Source organism: Zootoca vivipara, chromosome 2 (assembly GCF_963506605.1).
Source record: "Zootoca vivipara chromosome 2, rZooViv1.1, whole genome shotgun sequence".
In the NCBI taxonomy this organism is placed as follows: domain Eukaryota; kingdom Metazoa; phylum Chordata; class Lepidosauria; order Squamata; family Lacertidae; genus Zootoca; species Zootoca vivipara.
In genome coordinates, this window is record NC_083277.1 from 5,517,613 (window position 1) to 5,537,762 (window position 20,150).

The 20,150-nt window shown below is 46.9% G+C and overlaps 2 protein-coding genes across 2 annotated transcripts in view; one reads left to right on the forward strand and one right to left on the reverse strand.

The window, feature by feature from the left end:
• Positions 1-10,058: 10,058 nt before the first annotated feature.
• LOC118081383 (zinc finger protein 883) lies at positions 10,059-18,788 on the reverse strand. The gene is made up of 5 exons (XM_060269493.1): positions 16,782-18,788; positions 15,673-15,781; positions 15,102-15,184; positions 13,712-13,838; positions 10,059-12,554 (listed from the first exon to the last, which is right to left on the reverse strand). The coding sequence occupies exons 1-5, from the start codon at positions 17,103-17,105 to the stop codon at positions 10,987-10,989; spliced, it is 2,211 nt and encodes a 736-aa protein (XP_060125476.1). The 5' UTR covers positions 17,106-18,788; the 3' UTR covers positions 10,059-10,986.
• A 548-nt stretch (positions 18,789-19,336) lies between these two features.
• Positions 19,337-20,150, forward strand: part of LOC118081319 (zinc finger protein 420-like) — a 24,578-nt gene continuing 23,764 nt past the window's right edge. The window contains exon 1 of the mRNA XM_060269551.1: positions 19,337-19,393. The gene's annotated coding sequence lies outside the window, so the exon portion shown is untranslated. The remainder of the gene's footprint in view (positions 19,394-20,150) is intronic.

Genomic DNA, 20,150 nt, shown 5'->3' on the forward strand with positions numbered 1-20,150 from the left:
GGCCAACTCCATTGTCCTTTCAGGTTCCGGTATGCAAATTATCATCTGCACCATCTGGCTGGGTACCTCTCCTCCATTCCCAGACTTTGACATGCACTCCCAGGCTGGAGAGATCATCCTTCTATGCAATGAAGGATCTGTTGTTATGTTTTACACTGTCCTTGGCTACATGGGCTTCCTGTCGGCCATCTGCTTCACGGTGGCTTTCCAAGCTAGAAAGCTTCCAGGGTCCTTCAATGAGGCCAAGCTGATCACCTTCAGCATGCTGGTCTTCTGCAGTGTTTGGGTGTCCTTTGTGCCTACCTACCTGAGCACCAAGGGGAAGTACATGGTAGCTGTGCAGGTCTTCTCTATGTTGGCCTCTAGTGCTGGACTTCTGGGCTGCATCTTTATTCCCAAGTGCTACATTATCATACTCAGGCCTGATCTGAACACAAAAGCACACCAAACTACAAAAAGTGAAGTTGGTAGAGTCTGATTTTTAGCTTCTTTGAAGAGTCTTAGCAAAACACCATTTTGTTAAGGTAGACCCAGCTCTGGTTTGTGGCAGGACAATTACAAAAGCTCCAAGCTCATAGAATCTATGTTCGCAAATGTTCTGCCACAATCCTCTCCATCATCTACACTTCCCAAACAACCGGTACTAGCTATCACTTAGTAGTAGTCATCATAAACCAATTGGCTCATATTGGAAATTTTCAGGAGCGATAAAGCCACCACAAATTTCAAGACAACTAGGACTACCCTTTTCCATGAGGATGCATTGACAACTCCTGAATCCACCCACTCATACCCCTTGGCAAGCTAATATGTTGACCCATTTCAATCTGGGATCAGAACTTGTTCGGCATGGAGTCAAAGAAGCATTAATAAAAAATAAAATTGTGAAAGGAAGTAGTAATGAATGATGAAAGTAAATGTAGAGTTTGCTTCATTTCAAAAGTCAATCTTTATTTTACGGTTTATTAATGTTTATTTTTGGGGGGTCAGGCTTTTAAAACGAGCCCCCCTGAACTGCTCTGGCTTTTAAAGCGAGCCACCCTGAACTGCTCTGGCTATTAAAACGAGCCCCCCCCTGAACTGCTCTGGCTATTAAAGCGAGCCCCCCTGAACTGCTCTGGATTTTAAAGCGAGCCCCCTGAACTGCTCTGGCTTTCAAAGCGAGCCCCTCTGAACTGCTCTGGCTGTCAAAGCGAGCCCCCCTGAACTGCTCTGGCTTTTGAAGCGAGCCCCCCTGGAATGCTCTGGATTTTACAGCGAGCCCCCCCCCTGAACTGCTCTGGCTTTTAAAGCGACCCCCCCTGAACGGCTCTGGCTTTTAAAGCGAGCCCCCCTGAACTGCTCTGGCTTTTAAAGCGAGCCCCCCTGAACTGCTCTGGCTTTTAAAGTGAGCCCCCCCTGAACTGCTCTGGCTTTTAAAGCGAGCCCCCCCTGAACTGCTCTGGCTTTTAAAGCGAGCCCCCCTGAACTGCTCTGGCTTTTAAAGCGAGCCCCCCCCTGAACTGCTCTGGCTTTCAAAGCGAGCCCCCCTGAACTGCTCTGGCTTTTAAAGCGAGCCCCCCTGAACTGCTCTGGCTTTCAAAGCGAGCCCCCCTGAACTGCTCTGGGTTTTAAAGCGAGCCCCCCTGAACTGCTCTGGCTTTTAAAGCGAGCCCCCCTGAACTGCTCTGGCTTTTAAAGCGACCCCCCCTGAATGACTGGCTTTTAAAGCGAGCCCCCCTGAACTGCTCTGGCTTTCAAAGCGAGCCCCCCTGAACTGCTCTGGCTTTTACAGTGAGCCCCCCTGAACTGCTCTGGCTTTTAAAGCGAGCCCCCCTGAACTGCTCTGGCTTTTAACGCGAGCCCCCCCTGAACTGCTCTGGCTTTTAAAGCGAGCCCCCCCTGAACTGCTCTGGCTTTTAAAGCGAGCCCCCCCTGAACTGCTCTGGCTTTTAAAGCGAGCCCCCCCTCAAATGCTCTGGCTTTTAAAGTGAGCCCCCCCTGAACTGCTCTGGCTTTTAAAGCGAGCCCCCCTGAACGGCTCTGGCTTTTAAAGCGACCTCCCTGAACGGCTCTGGCTTTTAAAGCGAGCCCCCCTGAACTGCTCTGGCTTTTAAAGCGAGCCCCCCTGAACTGCTCTGGCTTCTAAAGCGAGCCCCCCCTGAACTGCTCTGGCTTTTAAAGCGAGCCCCCCCTGAAATGCTCTGGATTTTCAAGCGAGCCCCCTGAACTGCTCTGGCTTTTAAAGCGAGCCCCCCTGAACTGCTCTGGCTTTCAAAGCGAGCCCCCATGAACTGCTCTGGCTTTTAAAGCGAGCCCCCCTGAACTGCTCTGGATTTTAAAGCGAGCCCCCCCCCTGAACTGCTCTGGATTTTAAAGCGAGCCCCCCCCCTGAACTGCTCTGGATTTTAAAGCGACCCCCCCTGAACGGCTCTGGCTTTTAAAGCGAGCCCCCCTGAACTGCTCTGGCTTTTAAAGCGAGCCCCCCTGAACTGCTCTGGCTTTTAATGCCTACCTTGACCCAGAATCTTGTGTGAATTGTGAATTTGTTTGTGCACTTATGTGAATCTGAGCCTGTTCAATGAGTCAGCTGTTCCTTAAAAGGAGACTGTTCCTTAAAAGGTCTCTACAGTGATGGGCCTTTGTATTGTGTGTGTGTGTGTGTGCGCGCGCGCAGTGGGGGTGTGTGCAGGGTACCACCTTCACCCTCACGCACGCACGCACCCTCCCCTCTCCTCTCCATCCACCCCCCTCCCCTCTGGGAGCAAATGGAGGGGGCACCCCTAAAGTGTGTGTGTGTAATCCCTTTGTTCTCTGACTAGCAGTATGAATTGTATCATATTTTGTTCTCTTCCACTGCTTATGGCCAAGGTGGGGGGAAGAGAAGTATGTGTGTTGTTGCATTGCTTTCTCATGTCACCAGACTCAGACCTCCTGCTCTTATTGGATACTTACTAGTTTTTACTGAATTGTCATTTACCTGTTCACCTATTTCACATTTTTAAAGGTTTCAGAATGACATGTAGTTTCCTGCACCCAGTATTTACTGTTTTAACACAAATAGATATTTTTTAAGAGTTTCTCTGCAGTTCTGCCCTTGCTTTTGACAGCTGGCTGAACTGTAATTTTGAACTGTAGTTTCCTGCAGCCTTGTATTTCGTTTTTTAACACATTTTCACGTTTTATTCAGGTTTTCAACAGTTCTGACCTTGCCTTTACAACTGGCTGAACTGAAGTTGTGACCTGTAGTTTTCATGCACCCTGTATTTCATTTTTTAAAACACATTTTCATGTTTTATTCAGGTTTTCAGCAGTTCTGGCCTTGCCTTTACAACTGGCTGAACTGAAGTTGTGACCTGTAGTTTTCATGCACCCTGTATTTTATTTTTTTAACACATTTTCACGTTTTGTGAGGGGAGAGTGGTGTGCAGGCAGTGGATGAATTTTGAAATGGGCTAGGAAAAGAATGGAGGAAGGATATTGGTTTGTCATAAGCCCCTCTTGCACAACATTCTAAGCAAGTGGGATGAAAGGGGGTCTCACAGCTCCCAATGATCAGTGAACATGTGAGAAGAGTACTGATCAGTGAACATGTGAGAAGAGTACTGCTGTTATGTGTGGGAATGTACATGAAGGTTTATGTGATGAGGTATGAGGGTGGCAAATGAAGAATGGGATGTTGGGGTTGGAAAAGGTGGGGCTCTTGGAAGCAGCAGCTACAGTAGTAGACCTGACATTGTGAGGACGTGGGGTACTTTTGAACCTCAGGAGCAAAAGGGGGATAGTGGGATGCAACTGGAGGACAGGCGGGGGGCAGAAATTTGGAATAATTGGAAGAAAAAGGATGGAAAAGGAATGTGTACACATTTTTAGGGCAATGTCTATCTTCTACACAGATTTGGAGTGTGCTTTCACAACCCTCCGTGCCCATGTTGCAGAGCACATCTGAGGGGTGACTCCGTCGGCCAAACAGAACGCTGTGGGGCAGGGTTGACGGCCCACCAAGGGGTTGGCGGCCCGCCAAGCTGCCTGTCATGGCAGAAACAGAGGACGATGAGAGGAGCCTGAAGGTGGCTCTGGTTTGGGGGTATTGGAGGAGTGGACAAAGCAAACACTTCAGAGGCTGTCATAAAATAGACAGTGGTACTCCCTATTGCCCTGTCCAGAATTTGTTGTTACCCAAAAGCAACCCTGAAAATTGTCACCTTTTGAAAGAGCACATCAAAGGGTTAACTCCATTGTCCAAGCGAAACACCGTAGAGTGGAGTTGGCAAACATGCCAAGCTGGCCCCCACGGCAGTGTAGAACAATGAGAGTTGCCAACCGATGGCTCTAAACCTAATTAAATGACTTGGCTCTGTCAAGCAACCTAGCTCTGTCTGAGCTTTTCCCTATTGCCCTGTTTGCAGATATTCCCTAGACCCTCCAATTTTCTCCTGTGGGTCAACAGTGGGCTGGTGGTTGTTGGGGGACATGCATTACATCACCATGTGCAGTCTCTCTGTCGTGTTTTGTTTCTTTTTCTCCCCAGGTGTGTCCTTGGGCATACCCCTTTGATGGCCTCTGCACCAGCGCACCAGTACACATCTGGCTGAATCTGTGGGTGGATGAGCCATTGACACCGCGCTGGCGAGGACTGTTTGCTGTTTTTGCTGACCACAGACTGCAATAGCTGGGGGGTTTGTTCCTTGGATTCATCTTTGGTCTGTGAGCACCAGGACGTGTGCTTAGGACCAAGACTTTGACTTAGAATTGACTTTGTACCAACAGGATCCCTACGTCACACTCCGGAAGCTGGTTTGCTCTATGCAGAAGGGGAAGCTTGAGGATTCTTCAATCCTAATCTCCAAATCTAAAAGACTCCCTTATTTTTAGCACCCTCATCCAAATAGGGCAATGGCAATTCTATACATTTTTGGATGTTAGTAGGGGGATTGGCACTGGTCTTATTGGCTAAAAGAAATGGTGCCAACCTTCTACCAAATTTTGATGACTATCTGTATTTAAATCCTTCCCAACATAGTCCAAAAACATGGCCCAAAAGCAGTTACTTTTGCAATATCACCAATTGCCTCAGGAGGATCTAACTGAGTTACATAAGTGTCAAGCTGATCGGTGCGAGTAGTCTCGCACCTTTTAGCTTGAAGTCAAAGTGAGGAATGTAGCAGGGGCCCAAAGGGCCCCAATTAAGTTAATGATGTAATTCCCTGAAAATCCTGGAATATGCTTATATTAGTGAATTATGGTAACCTGTTGCTTTAGAGAAACTGATGATTCAGCAAGAAGCCGTCCCTACTAGGATAGGTCAGCTAATACGTAAATCACAAAGAAGCAATTCATAAACTAGAACATAAATTGTTACATCCACACGTAACACAGGTTCCCATACATGCAAACTAACAATATGTAACAGATCACAGTAAGAATCAAAGTTTAGTTAGCAACGCTTATTGCGCATGCGTATTAGATTAGGTAATGACGTACGTATTAAATATGAAATGAGGTGATGAATATTAAATATTAAATGATGTAATGATTTATGTGATTGGTTAAATTGAAATCCTTTGTCTGAAATGTTATAAATACCCCTGCCTGGCCTTTGGGCGGGGTTCCAGTATTCCGAAAAGATTCGACTGTAACCTTATTGCTTTGCAATAAACATAATGGACTCCTAACTCCTCTTGTCTCTGAGTTTTATTGGCTAACTCAGAAGATAAGTCATTTTTGGCTTACAGCAAGACAACTGTAACCTTTGGGTCTGACTGTTACCTGTCTCTCACTTTGCTGGTGTTTGAAGCTCATTCTGTCTGTGACATCATACACTGATGTCACAATGATACATCTGCATTCATCCACGGTAACATCACTGGCCAATAAACTCCTGCGACTAGATCACCAGCAGCCTGGCTCTCCAGCAAGCTTGATGTTTTAGTTCATAGCCTGAGCATGAAGAATAATATGGAGATCATCAGGGGGGTTGGGCTGAGTGTTCACCAGTGTGCAGATGACACCCAGCTCTACCTCTCTTTTAAATCGGAACCATTGAAGGGGGTGAATGTCCTGTGTGAGTGTCTCGAGGCATTTATTGGATGGATGACAGCTAACGGATTGAGGATGAATCCTGACAAGGCAGAAGTACTGTTTTTGGGAGACAGGAGTGCGGGTGAGGGCGGGGCTGGTCTTGAATGGGGTAACTGTGCCCCTGAAGGACCAGCTGCGCAGCTTGGGAGTCATTTTGGACTGACAGCTGTCCATGGAGGCACTGGTTAATCCTGCCTACCAGCTGCATCTGGTACACAAGCTGAGATCTTACCTGCCTGCAATTCAAAGTGTTGGTTTGGACCTTTAAAGCCCTAAACGACTTTGGCCCAGTAAATCTGAAGGAGTGCCTCCACTCCCATTCCTCAGCTCCAGCTCTGAGGGCCTTCTGGCAGTTCCCTCACTGCGAGAAGCAAAGTTACATGGTACTAGGCAGAGGGCCTTCTCGGTAGTGGCACCCTCCCTGTGGATCGCCCTCCTTTCAGATGTCAAGGAGATAATGAACTATATAACTTTTAGAAGATATCTGAAGGCAGCCCTGTATTGGGAAGTTTTTAATATTTGATGTTTTACTATGCTTTTATATATACTGTAAGTCACCCTGAGTTGCTGGGGAACCAAATGGGCAGGGTTATACAGTGGTCCCTCGACTTACGAAATTAATCCGTTCCGAATGCACATTCGTAGGTCAAAAAGTTTGTAAGTTGAAAAAGCGGTTTTTCCCATAGGAATGCATTGGGGGGGGGAAATATTCGGAAAAATTTGTAAGTCGAGGAAACCGCAACTAAAACCGCTAATTGTTTCCATTCGGATGTCGTAACTTTCGGATGTCGAGTAGTTCGTAAGTCGAGGGACCACTGTAAATATTAAAATTGTTGTTGTTGTGTTTATAAAATCTGCTCTTAGTATTTAAGAAAATCAAGGAAAACCCAGGTGCTGTTTCATTTATTTTAGACTTCCAGTGGGTCTATAATCTTGTTTTGTTTTTAATGTGCTCCTGAAGCTTTAGCATGAGAGACAGAATTACCAGTCGGAAAGCTTCTACCAGCATGCAAATATAGTGATGGTGGTGGAATATTTGCTTGCTGCAACTGGCTCCTTTCATGAAGCAGAATGTGTATATTGGATGCAGACACTGTTTAACTATCCAGCAACTCCATTTAAGGCTTGGTTAGGTTTATAAACTCTGTAGCGTCCCACTAAAAAAATCCAAATCACTTGCTTTCAGACTCCTGCCTGGCTAATTCCATGCTTCAATTGGAGTCATGGCCCTGCCCTAGAGCATAGAAACAAATTACAAGTATGTAAACATGTGCAGAGTGCTTATAGCCTGAAGTGAGAACAGCTTGGAATAGGTATCACTCCCAGAAGGTACACTTATTCTGCCCCCCTGCGATTTATTCTCCTGCATGTATGGAAAAAGGATCACTGTTTCCTGTCTGCATTAGGAGTGAGAGGGTTTATCTCACAGGTCTTTCCTCAGCAGAAATGGGCAATGTAACATAAAAGGATTCTGAAGGAAATCAGCCCTGAGTGCTCACTGGAAGGACAGATCGTGAAGCTGAGGCTCCAATACTTTGGCCACATCATGAGAAGAGAAGACTCCCTGGAAAAGACCCTGATGTTGGGAAAGATTGAGGGCACAAGGAGAAGGGGACGACAGAGGATGAGATGGTTGGACAGTGTTCTCGAAGCTACCAACATGAGTTTGACCAAACTGTGGGAGGCAGTGCAAGACAGGAGTGCCTGGCGTGCTATGGTCCATGGGGTCACGAAGAGTCGGACACGACTAAACGACTAAACAACAACATAAAAACATGTTGGACTTAATGTATGTGGGTTGTTTTGTCAGCGTTCTTGGGGTTGGCTTAGGCCAGTGTTTTTCAACCTTTTTTGGGCAAAGGCACACTTGTTTCATGAAAAAAAATCACGAGGCACACCACCATTAGAAAATGTTAAAAAATTTAACTCTGTGCCTATATTATTGAGGTTATTAGCTGCTTGAGGTTATTATTGAGGTTATTATTGAGGTTTTAGCTGCTTGTCCACACACTGGAATCCCCAAATAGCTGCAGCTTCCTAGCATGTGCCCGCAACAGTGGTATTTCCATTTATAATAAGGTCAGGGGACTTCAACTCAAACCCAAAATGGGAGGGGCTTCCCAAGGTGTAAAGTGACCCTCAACAGCATCAAGACTGACCGGGGGTGTGTGTTGCAATATACATTTCTGATACCTTTAATATTTTGAAGAATTTTGTCTGCTTATGAAAACTGAAATTAGCAATTGGGGGTGGCTGGGACTGGGTGCAAGTAATTATCTTTGCCTGGGGCACAAGATAGCCTGGCACTGGGGCACTACACCCATACACAAAGCTGGATGCATGTGCGCCATGGCTGGCAGCATCTTCCTGCCTCATAAACATAACGATCCGAGATCACTCATGAACTCCCCCACCCCACAACTCCACGGCCTCCCTCCCCGCCTGTCACTTTCGCACGACATCGGGGCTGTAAGGCGACAAGGTCAGGCAAGAGCAGCCTAGCTGCGCCCAAAGACCCGCCCGTCGCTCGGGCGGCGGATGGGCATCGTTTCTCGCTGCCAGGGGCCCACGCTCGCTCCTCGAGGTGCCCTCGATGACCCTGCGCGCTGGGAGGTTCGGAGGGGCCTTCCCGTCGGAGGTCACGCAGGGTCTTCCCGCTCCACGCTGGCCCATTAGGCAGCCCTGCCCGCAAAGCCAGCGCCCGCCGCCCGCGCTCAGCCAGCCAGCCAGCCAGGGATCCTGCAGGTGCGACGCGGCGGCTTGCCGCCCCACCGCCATCTTTTCTTCACGCACACCAGGCAACATCTCGCGGCACACTAGTGTGCCGCGAAACAGTGGTTGAAAAACACTGGCTTAGGGTATGGTTGTTCATTTGTGCTTGGCTGTGGTGGTCTTTGTTTCGTGTGTGAGTGTGCAATGTCTCAACAAAAGAAACTGACTTGTAAAAATGGTATGAGAGACATTGCACATATTTTTGTAAATCAAGAAAATCTTTAATTAAAAAAAACATGTTGGACACAGTAAGGCAACCGAAAGGTTTTCAAAACTTTATTGTGTCCATTCAAAAGTTAAAAAGAAAGTTTAAAAGAGAGATCGATCTATATATATATGCATGCTTAATCATTATTGGCATTTTAATCCTGCTCCACAAGTAAGCTCCCAAGATTGACTCACAAATATCAAGAAGACAGATGCTGCCCTCGGCTCACAATCTAAGAGACGCAACACAAAGGTGGACTGGGAGGGAAAAGGGAAACAGCAAGTTCAGGCACCCACCCATTCTTAGTCTCTCAGGAGAGCCAATGTAAAGGCCATGTAGTCTCACCTCTCCTATACCCTGATGAAACAGCTGCTGAGTAAGTCCATTTATTAGGAATATCAAGTGCCGATAAACGTAGGTTATTTGTGTTTCAAAGACCAGCTGGACTTGGGCACCTAACAAGCTCATCAGCTGCATATTCCTGCGTTGCAGAAGGTTGGACTAGATGATCCTCAGGGTCCCTTCAAACTCTACGATTCAATGATTCTATTGCAAGCAGTGACAGTCCCATCTAATCAGAAGATCCTTGAGAAATGGAACACCAGGTTCCTCCCACAGGATCATCTGCAGACACCAGAACATCTGATGATCCTTCAGTCTCTTTTCACTTTCACATTAGATCGTTGCAGTAAGTTGCTTTGTAGGTGGCGAGGAGGCGTCCTCCCAGCCCTTTTTGGCTGCAATCCAAAAGCCCCACTAAACTGAAGGGGAATTCTGAGTACACATGCTAGGATTGCTTTGTTGGCACCACATGAAACTTTTATCCATACACAGATCCTCTCCCTATGCTAAATGCATAATGACTCTACGGGGGGGCGGGGATGCAGAAATGTTTAAATAGGAGGAAGGACTGCTTTTTCTCTGCCTACATAATATGGACTCCTCTGCTGGCAGCCCCCTTACCCCGAGCGTAAACCTATTATATTACAGTGGAACCTCAGTTTTCGAACATCTCCCTTGACAAATGTTTCTGTTTGCGGACGCCGTAAACCTGGAAATAAATGCTTCGATTTTCTAACACGCCTTGGAAGTCGAACATGCCACTCAGCTTCCACTGAGTGCAAGATCCTGAGGCCTAGCTGTTGACTGCCGAGTGTTCGGTTTTCGAACGTTTCAGAACTCAAATGGTATTCTGGAACGGATTACATTTGAAAACCAAGGTACCACTGTATCTTCTTTTCTAGCATAATTGTGTCCTGCCCCTCCTTGTGGTATTGGGAAATGGCGTCACATGGTAGTATTGAGGTTTATCTCTTGCTGTGAGGAGGTGACATTAATATTTTAATGTGTTGCAAAACACTTTGATTTTCTTTTCCCCTTAAAACTATAAAGCGGCATAGAAATGAAATTAATAATAATAATAATAACAATAATAATAATAAGAGCTGCATTAAAGTTTAACAATATTTGTGCATCGATATAGCTAACAGTGACAGAAGCTCTTTCCGCACCCCAAGTATTTATCGGGGAAGGGAGGGGAAGCGCCTGTCCAATGTGAATTCTCTAGTGCTCCCAAGGTTCGATTAGTCGTTTAGTCATGTCCGACTCTTTGTGACCCCATGGACCAGAGCACGCCAGGCACTCCTGTCTTCCACCGCCTCCCGCAGTTTGGTCAAACTCATGTTCGTAGCTTCAAGAACACTGTCCAACCATCTCATCCTCTGTCGCCCCTTCTCCTTGTGCCCTCAATCTTTCCCAACATCAGGGTCTTTTCCAGGGAGTCTTCTCTTCTCATGAGGTGGCCAAAGTATTGGAGCCTCAGCTTCACGATCTGTCCTTCCAGTGAGCACTCAGGGCTGATTTCCTTCAGAATGGATCAGTTTGATCTTCTTGCAGTCCATGGGACTCTCAAGAGTCTCCTCCAGCACATAATTGGTTACTCAGTCTCAAATCACATACTGCTTTTCTGGTGTGAATCCACCGAGGGGAAGTAAAATTGGTTCTCCATCGGAAGCCATTTCGACACTCCAAGACATGATGGGTTCACTGCCCCCCCTGTGAGTCCTTTGGTGTCTCTTAAGCATACACTTATCATAAAAGCTCTTTCCACATTCCAGGCATTGGTATGTTTTTTCTCCCGAGTGGATTTTCTGATGTCTGATCAGGTTTCTTCTTTGAGTGTAGTTCTTTCCGCACTCTGTGCACTGATAGGGTTTCTCTTCTGTGTGGACTCTCAGGTGGGAAGTAAGGCTCGAGCTCTGGCTGAAGCTCTTTCCGCACTCTGAGCACTGGTAAGGTTTCTCTCCCGTGTGGATTCTTTGGTGTGTAAGAAGGTGGGAGTGGTCATAAAAGCTCTTGCTACACTCCACACAGTTATAGGGTTTTTCTCCTCCATGTGTTCTTTGATGAGAAGCAAGGTTTGCATGCCACTTGAAGTTCTTCCCACACTCCGGGCATTTATACGGTTTTTCGCCCGTGTGAGTCCTTTGGTGAATAAGGAGGCGCGATCTGTCGTAAAAGCTCTTGCTACATTCCGAGCAGTTATATGGTTTCTCTCCTGCGTGGATTCTCTGATGGGAAGTAAGGTTGGAGCTCCGGTGGAAGCTCTTTCCACATACCAAGCATTTATATGGCTTCTCCCCAGTATGGATTCCTTCGTGGGAAGTAAGCTGCGAACGCCGAATAAAGCTTCGGCCACACACCAAACACTTATGTGGCTTATCCTTTGAATGAATCAGCTGGTGTATATTGAAGCCTGATTTATCACAAAAGCTCCTACTGCATACTGTGCACTTATAGGGTTTCTCTCCCGTGTGTTTTCTCAAGTGGGCAGTGAGGTTTGTGTTCCTGTTGAAGCTCTTTCCGCACACCGAACACTGGTACGGTTTTTCTCCTGTATGGATTCTCTGGTGTGAAGTAAGGTACGCAAGCTGCCTGAAGCTCTTTCCGCACTCTGGGCATTGATACGGTTTCTCCCCCGTGTGTTTTCTCAGGTGGGAAGCGAGGTTTGTGCTCCTACTGAACTTCTTCCCGCACTCTGAACACTGGTAGGGTTTTTCCCCCGTGTGGATTCTCTGGTGCACAGTGAAGTGTGCACGCTCCCGGAAGCTCTTCCCGCACTGCAGGCATTTATATGGCCTCTCTCCTGTGTGGATTCTTTGGTGGGAGGTGAGGTGCGCTCTCTGCCGGAAGCTCTTTCCACAGTCCAAACACTTGTGCTGCTTCTGGCCTGTGTGGATCCTCATGTGGACGTTGAAGTGTGATTTGCGGCTGAAGACTTTCCCACACAGCAAGCAGACATTCTTTTTCTTTCCTTTTCGTCTCTGCTGCTGAACTGAAATTTCATGAAAGTTCCGCCCAGGCAAAGATTTATTCCCCCACTTCCTGGTTTGGTTTTCTTCCTGCTTATTTGGTCCTTCTTGATCTCTGAAGTTCTCATCCATGTCTTGAAGCTTATTTCTCTCCGATGGCGCTGCACAGAGTTCGTCGTCATCCTTATTGTCCCACCCTTCAACTGGAATAGAGAAATCCATTAACAGCACAAAAAAGAAAATAATAGATAGCATTATTTTGATTATGGATGGCATTCAGTGCATTGTTGTGGGAAAGTAATACATGTGTGGCTCTGCTTCACACACACACACACACACACACCCTGCTCTAATACTCTAAGCCAGAGATGGGGAACCAGTAGTCCTCCAGATGTTGCTGAACTACAATTCCCATTACTCTTGGCCATTGGTCATGCTTGCTAGGCCTGATGGGAGTTGTAGTTCAGCTACATCCAGAGGGCCAAAGGTTCCCTACACACGATTTAGAAGCATGAGGACTGGAATCTTACTTTATTTTTAAGGGAAGGCTTGGAGTTCTGATAGTAGTTCATGGAATTGTAGAATTGGAAGGGACCCCCAGAGTCATCTAGTGCAGGAATCTCAGCTAAAGCATCCATGGCAGATGGTCATCCAACCTCTGCTTAAAAACCTCCAAGGAAGGAGAGTCCACCACCTCCCGAGGGAGCCCAATGTTGAACGATTCAGGACAGATAACTCAAATGACTTATTCACAGAGCACATAGTCAAACTATGGAACTCACTTCCCCAGGAGCCACCGGTGTCCACAAAAGTGGATGGCTTCAAAAGGGGATTGTACAAATTCATTGGCTATCAACAGCAACAATGGCTATGCTCTACCTCCAGAGGCAGTAAATATTTTTGAATACCGGTTGTTGGGAATCACAAGTAGGGAGAGAGTTGTTGTGGGCTTCATATTGGGGCATCTGTTTGGCACCTGTGAGAACAGGATGCTGGAATAGACATGTAATTATTATTAGTATTATTATTATTAATAATAATAATATGTTGCCCATCAGACTGAGTTTCCCCAGACATTCTGGGTGGCTTACATCATATGTAAAAACATAGTAAAACATTAAAAACTTCCTGATACAGGGCTGCCTTCAGATGCCTTCTAAAAGGTATGTAGTTCTTTATCCCTTTGACATCTGATGGGAGGGCATTCCCCAGTGTGGACGCCACTACCGAGAAGGCCCTCTGCCTGGCTCCCTGTGGCTTCATGTCTCGCAGTGAGGGAACCGCCAGAAGGCCCTCGGAAGTTGGCTTGGTCCACCAGCCGGGTTTGTCTGAGGTTCATAAAACAAAGAAGGGTCCTTACCGAGTGAGGCCACGCTCCGAGAATTTTCCAGCATGACTTCCCTGTGCAGGGCCTTCTGGCTCGAATCCAGCAAAGCCCACTCCTCGTTGGTGAAATACACAGCCACCTCCTCAAAGGACACCAGAACCTAGAGGAGGGGGGGGGGAGGGAAACATCTCATATTAACAGATAACTAAAGGATGTGTAAATCCCCAGAATCTCCAGGTGGGTTTGGGGGAGACTGTAAACCCTGGAAGGCCATGGCCAGTCAGGCCTAATCCACGCCACAGCTTCCCCCAAAGCATTCCTGGAATTGTAGTCTGCTAAGACTGCTTAGCGTTGTTAAGAGCAGGGTGGATAAAAATCAATGGTTTTTTTAAAAAAATCGGGTTTTTTGATTTAAATCGATTTTTTTGATTTAAATCGGATTTTTTAAAATAAAATGTTTTTTGAGGAAAATATATTACCATCCAAAGGTTATTCCATCATGAAATAAAGATTAGTTCTTTTAATTATGTAGAATAAGGTTGTATATGTTTAATTTTTGGGATAAATGAATTCCATTAATCCATTCACAATGTCATGCTCTTCCAGAGGTTTTTGTAAGATTATTGGGCAGTTTCTCTGCCTACAAGATATTATCACAGGTGCTTGGTTTACTTTTGCAGTTCTCAAAACTGAATTTGACTCAACAGAGATCACATGCCTCTTCTTCACAGCAAAAATGTTATAACATGAACAGAGTTGAGAAAAAGACCTTAATCCTATTGTTCTACAAACCTATGAATACAGAAACAACCCCTTCAGTGCTAAGTTTCAAGAAGTTCAGTGAATAGAATAGAAACAATATTTTTCTGATTGTTTGGAGTGGACAGTATTTAAGTTTTTCATGTGTAGGCTGGGCTGACAGTCTAAGTTTCTTAAAATATATATATATTGTTTTTGTTTAGCCAAATTAGTTAACAAACATGGATGTTTGTTTAAGCAAATAACATATGCTGTAATGTTATTGTTTCAGTTGAATAAATCTATTTAAATTGTTGTTATTAAGGCAATGATTATTTCTCTCCTTCCCAAGTACAACAGTAAAGTTGTCCAAATATGAATGATTAACCTATTAAACTGGGGATAAAAAACTAATATGAAAAGTTGTTATTCTAAAAATCTTCATCTACATGCATATTAAAGTTATACCAGCAAGAATTAGTCTTTATGTAGAAAACTATGATTTAAATCCTTACTGACTAGTGATTTAAATCGTGATTTAAATCAGTTTGATTTAAATCAAATCCACCCTGGTTAAGAGACTGCCTATTCTCCTCACAGGCCTACAATTCCCAGAGTTCCCTGGAGAGAGGAACAGATTGCTCTAAGCCCCACCACGTAGCTGCCAATTATCTGCTTTTCCTACCTGAGCTGGTTGCTCGGGATCTATTTCTGCTCCGCCGTGAAAGAGTGATGTTGTAGGGAGCCTCAGCGGTGTTATTCCATTCCCTGTCAGGGGAAACAAGGATAGTAAGGGGGCGTGGAATGAAAACCCAGCATTTAAAGTCAGTGTGGAAAACCTTTTTTCAGTCGAGGGCAACATTTCCTGACGGTGGTTCAGAAAAGGGCAACCAAAACGATAAAGGGGATGTGATAGGAGGATTTATTTAACAGAAGGCCCTTCCCTTGCAGAATTGGGAATCGTAACCTAAAAGTAAAGAATACTTAACATACAACTGCAAAGTTAGAAGGGACCCCCAAGGGTCATCTAGGCAACCACCTGCAATTCAGGAATCTTTTGCCCAATGTGGGGCTTGAACCAATGACTCCGAGATCTTACTCATGCTCTACCACCAAGAGATCTAGGGTGATGCTCAAATTTAACTAATAATAAAATAATAATAATACCAACTGAGCTAGCCCTCTCTGTGGGGCATGAACAGCACATAATGAGAAAAGGCAAAGTAAGACAACAGATTTTCAAATGCCTTCCTTACCCAGTGATGTGTCCCAAGTTCGATTATCTGGCGAAATTTCCCCAAAGAGCACCGTCTGGAAGGTTACCGGCAGATTCTCCCTCAATTCAGGGGATTCATTGCTCTCCTCCTGAGACAGGAGCCCGGATCCCAGACAAAGAAGAGGGAGAGGAGTTAGAGCAGCTGCAGGATGGGGGTCTTTTGGTGCTCCAGATGTTGCTGAAAGATCCTCATCTTCCCTGGTCATTGGCCACCCTCGCTGGGGCTAATGGGAGATGTACTGTAGTTCAGCAACATCTAGAGCAGGCATCCCCAAACTGCGGCCCTCCAAATGTTTTGGCCTACAACTCCCATGATCCCTAGCTAACAGGACCAGTGGCCGGGGAAGATGGGAATTGTAGTCCAAAACATCTGGAGGGCCGAAGTTTGGGGGTGCCTGCTCTAACCACTAGGGCTGGGTGATATATGGTTTTCAACATCGCGATATCTCACCAGCAAAAGATCGCAATATATAGCACATCCAAAATAAGGATGGAGCTAGGTAGAGGCATCATCTGGCTTCACAGTTTTCCCTGCATTGTGATTTTTGCACCCACCCACCCACACCCATGATTCATGATACATTGCCAGGTCAAAAATTATGAAACCGATATCACGATATGGCCTTTGAACCGGTTTTGGACAATATATTGACTTTGAGGGCCCATTTCACAGACTAAGCCAAAGTGGGGCCTACAGGGGAGTCTGAAGGGGGACTCTGAGGGCCCATTTCACAGACTAAGCCACAGTGGGGCCTACAGGGGAGTCTGAAGGGGGACTCTGAGGGCCCATTTCACAGACTGACCCACAGTGGGGCCTACAAGGGAGTCAGAAGGGGGTCTCTGGGGGCCCATTTCACAGACTAAACCACAGTGGGGCCTACAGGGGGGTCTGAAGGGGGACTCTGGGGGCCCATTTCGCAGACTGAGACACAGCAACGCGTGGCAGGGCCAGCTAGTTGATATATAAAAAGTCTTGAGCAGACTTTTACCATGACGTTGTGAAGGCTTGGCTTTCCACAAAATGCAATTGTCTTTGAACACATTCTGTGCCTCTTGGAAAACGACCAGGGTGAAAATGCTCTGTCTCACCTGCTTCTCCTCTCCCTGCTTCTTCTCCTCCGCTCGACTCAGAAGGAAACCTTCTGCCAGGGCCACCGCCTGGGAACTGGTCTCTGCTCCACATTCCCTCACCCAGCTCTCCATCTCCGGGGGGAGGACAGCCAGGAACTGCTCCAGGATCACCAAGTCCAGGATTTGAATCTTGGTGCATTGCTCCGGCTTCAGCCACTGACGGCATAGATGGTGGAGTCGGCTGCAAACCTCTCGGGGTCCTTTGGCCTCCTGGTAACGGAAACGCCTGAACTGCTGGCGCTGAGAGTCTGATCCCTGCCCCACTGGGCCAAGCATGTCCATTGCAGGACTGGGCACAGAAGTCCTTTCTTCAAACTTCACAGGGAGTCGCTCTTGGATCCTGTATCACATGTTCCTTGCAGTCTTCCCCCCCCCCCCCTGCAGATAAAAGAAAACAACACATTGGGAATCAGAAGCAGGCTTCGATCAAAACATTTTACTGAGAAACATTCCTCAAGTCTCCAATGGATTTAACAAAAAAATCATTCTAGGTGGAAAACACTGGTTGAGTCCTGGAAAGGCTTCATTTTATTAGCTGCATTTTTATTCATGCCAGGGGCTAATACTGTATGAAGCTTTCTTCACTTGCTTTTTGAAAAAGGGATTTATTAACAAAGAAACAAAAAACAAACGTGCCAACATAACAAGGCAAAAGAAAAAAACAAAGAATCAAAAATTCTGGAAGCCCTTTAATATTAACAATTTGGATCATTGGTATTCAAGCTTTTGCCAAATTGCCCTTCTTGAAATCAAGATATATCATAAACTAAAAGTATCTAAAAGGCAAAGCTCGAATGACTGAGGTTGTTTTTTCCCCATATCGTATATGGTATGTTTTTATATCTTATACAAATATAAAGACACATTGTCTATCAGTGCCAACAATATATGCAAAATGCCTGGCTAATTTAAGACAGTATCCAATCTTTCAAACTCACAGGTGGAGATTTTATGAATCTTTTTTATTTGTAAATATTTGTATGCATTAAAACTTTGTTATCCTTTTGGAGCTGTGCTGTACAGCATCTTTGTACTTTTGTCCTTCCTGGCTGTGACACTTTACAGTTTAATTTTTTTTATTTTCGGGGGGGGGGTTATTTCTCATTGTTTTTTTGTGGGGGGTAGGGGTTACTTGCTGCATTCTCCACAAGCTCACAAACAAGATCAGTAAAATCCTGGAGAGCTGTTTCCAGTGCTAAGCCGCATGTACTGATGGGACTGACTCGGTGAAAGGCAGAGCTACCTACGACTTTGCTTTGCGGATCCGGAGCATCCTTGCCCCTCCAAAGTCTGTCGCCCAAGTAATTTCGGGTTTGAATGCGACAAGGACTGAATCCGGATCCCTTTGCGTACTGGAGGCCTTTTTTTTTTTGCTCTGCCGCTAAGATTTTGGCCAAAAGCTGGACTTGGGGAGGGTTACTTTTGCATGAAGAGTCACGAAGGGGTCACGAAGAGTCGGATACGACTAAACGACTAAACAACAACAACACTTTTGCATGCAGGCAAAGCAGCAAACTACAAGCGGAGACGCGTCGATCCTGGGAAGCGCTTTCCCAGCCCCAGTCTCCTGCCCCCGTGGGGAAGGGCGCTCTTTGCAAGCCAGATAAGGCAGATCCAATCTGGGGGACCTTGTGTGCATGCAAAGCAGGCAACCTGCCCCCTGATCCATTGCACCCACAAAACACTTCCGGGGGGGCCAGCTTGGCCCTGCGATCGTGGGTCCCCGGGGCCGTGGGTGCCATGCGGCGTGCAGCATGGCCCTGGCACCTAAATTTGTGGGTGCCCGTTCCCCTCCATGTTAAATTTTGTTGTGGGTGCTCGGGCACCCAGGGCCCCAGGGAGCTGGCACCCACCCACCTTGCTCCTGTGCCACCCTGGAGGGATTCCTCACCCACCCACCCCATTCTTACCAGTAGGGGAAAACCAGCACCCTCCTCCTACTCCAGGCACAGACCCCTCCCAGGTTTTTCCCCAATGTAGGAGGAAGTGACACCTTCTCTCCCCCCGCACACACAGAGTAAGTGCCCTTTCTAGGAATAAAAGCAAAGTGTTTTAACCCTTTATCACCTGGAGGGGCAGCTGCGTTGCTGCAGTTGTTGCTGGACACGCAAACACACGCGCCCTCCAGCAGCCTGCGCGGATTTAGTTTGCCAGGAGTCTTGCAAAGTCCAAAGAGTGGTGCCGTCGGCTTTACATTACAAGGGCAGCTTCTGCGGGCATGATCCCCATCCATGATTGCTGGGGGGGGGGGGTTAGACTACAACTCCCATCAGCTCCCAGCCAGCACGTGGTGCCTAGGGGCTGATGGGAGCTGCAGTCCAAAAACTATATTCGAAGGGGAGCGCGCTCTTGCATTGTCTCCCAAGACAGAAGGAGCTTCGTGCCCGCGCCCCTAAACCCTTTAATTAAGCGAGCTTTGGATGATGTAGGTAGAAGAGGGTGGGGTGGGGATGGAGGGTTAAGGCAAGAGAGTGCCCCGCTTCCTAGAGAGGCTCATTAAAGAGTGTGGGCATTCACTTCCTGCTTGCCAAACCCACCGCCCCACACTTCTCCTGGAGGAGCAGCATTTGGTGAGTGCAGAATGGGCGGGGGGGTCGTGGGTGGAAGGGAGAAAAGGACAGTGCAAGTCTAGGCAGTGGGCTTTTGTAGGGAGAAACCTCCCCAGCTAGTAAAGGGAGAGTGTAAAAGGCAGGCAGGTGAGGAGCAGCTGGTAGGGGGGTCCCTCTCCCCCCACCATCCCAACCCCCCCCTGGTCAAATGGGGCCACGGCCACGCAGCCGACCAGAGTTTCTCCACGACACCCATCGTGGGGGAGAAACGTCCCCCTTTGGGCTGTTAATCTGGGAATTCCTGAGGTCATAGACTCAGTTGGAAGGGACCCCAAGAGCCATCTAGTCCAACCCTCTGCAATGCAGGAATCTCAGCTAAAGCATCCCTGACAGATGACCCTCCAACCTCTGCTTTAAAACCTCCAAGGAAGGAGAGTCCACCACCTCTCGTGGGAATCCGTTTCGGTGGGTCAGAAAGTTTTTTTCCTGATGTTGAGTCGCAATCTCTTTTCTTGTAGCTTGAAGCCATGGGTTCGAGTCCTACTCTCCGGAGCAGGAGAAAACAAGCATGCTCCCTCTTCCATGTGACAGCCCTTCAGATATTTGGAGGTGGCTATCCTATCTCCTCCCCGCCTCCTCTTTTCCAGGCTAAACATACCCAGCTCCTTCAAGGGGCGTAAATCAAAACCCCAGGCCAGGAGTGCCTCTGGCACTCTGCCATAGTCAGCTTTGCAGGGACACCCAACTGCTTTTGTGGAGGGGGAGTGGCTGGCGGTTC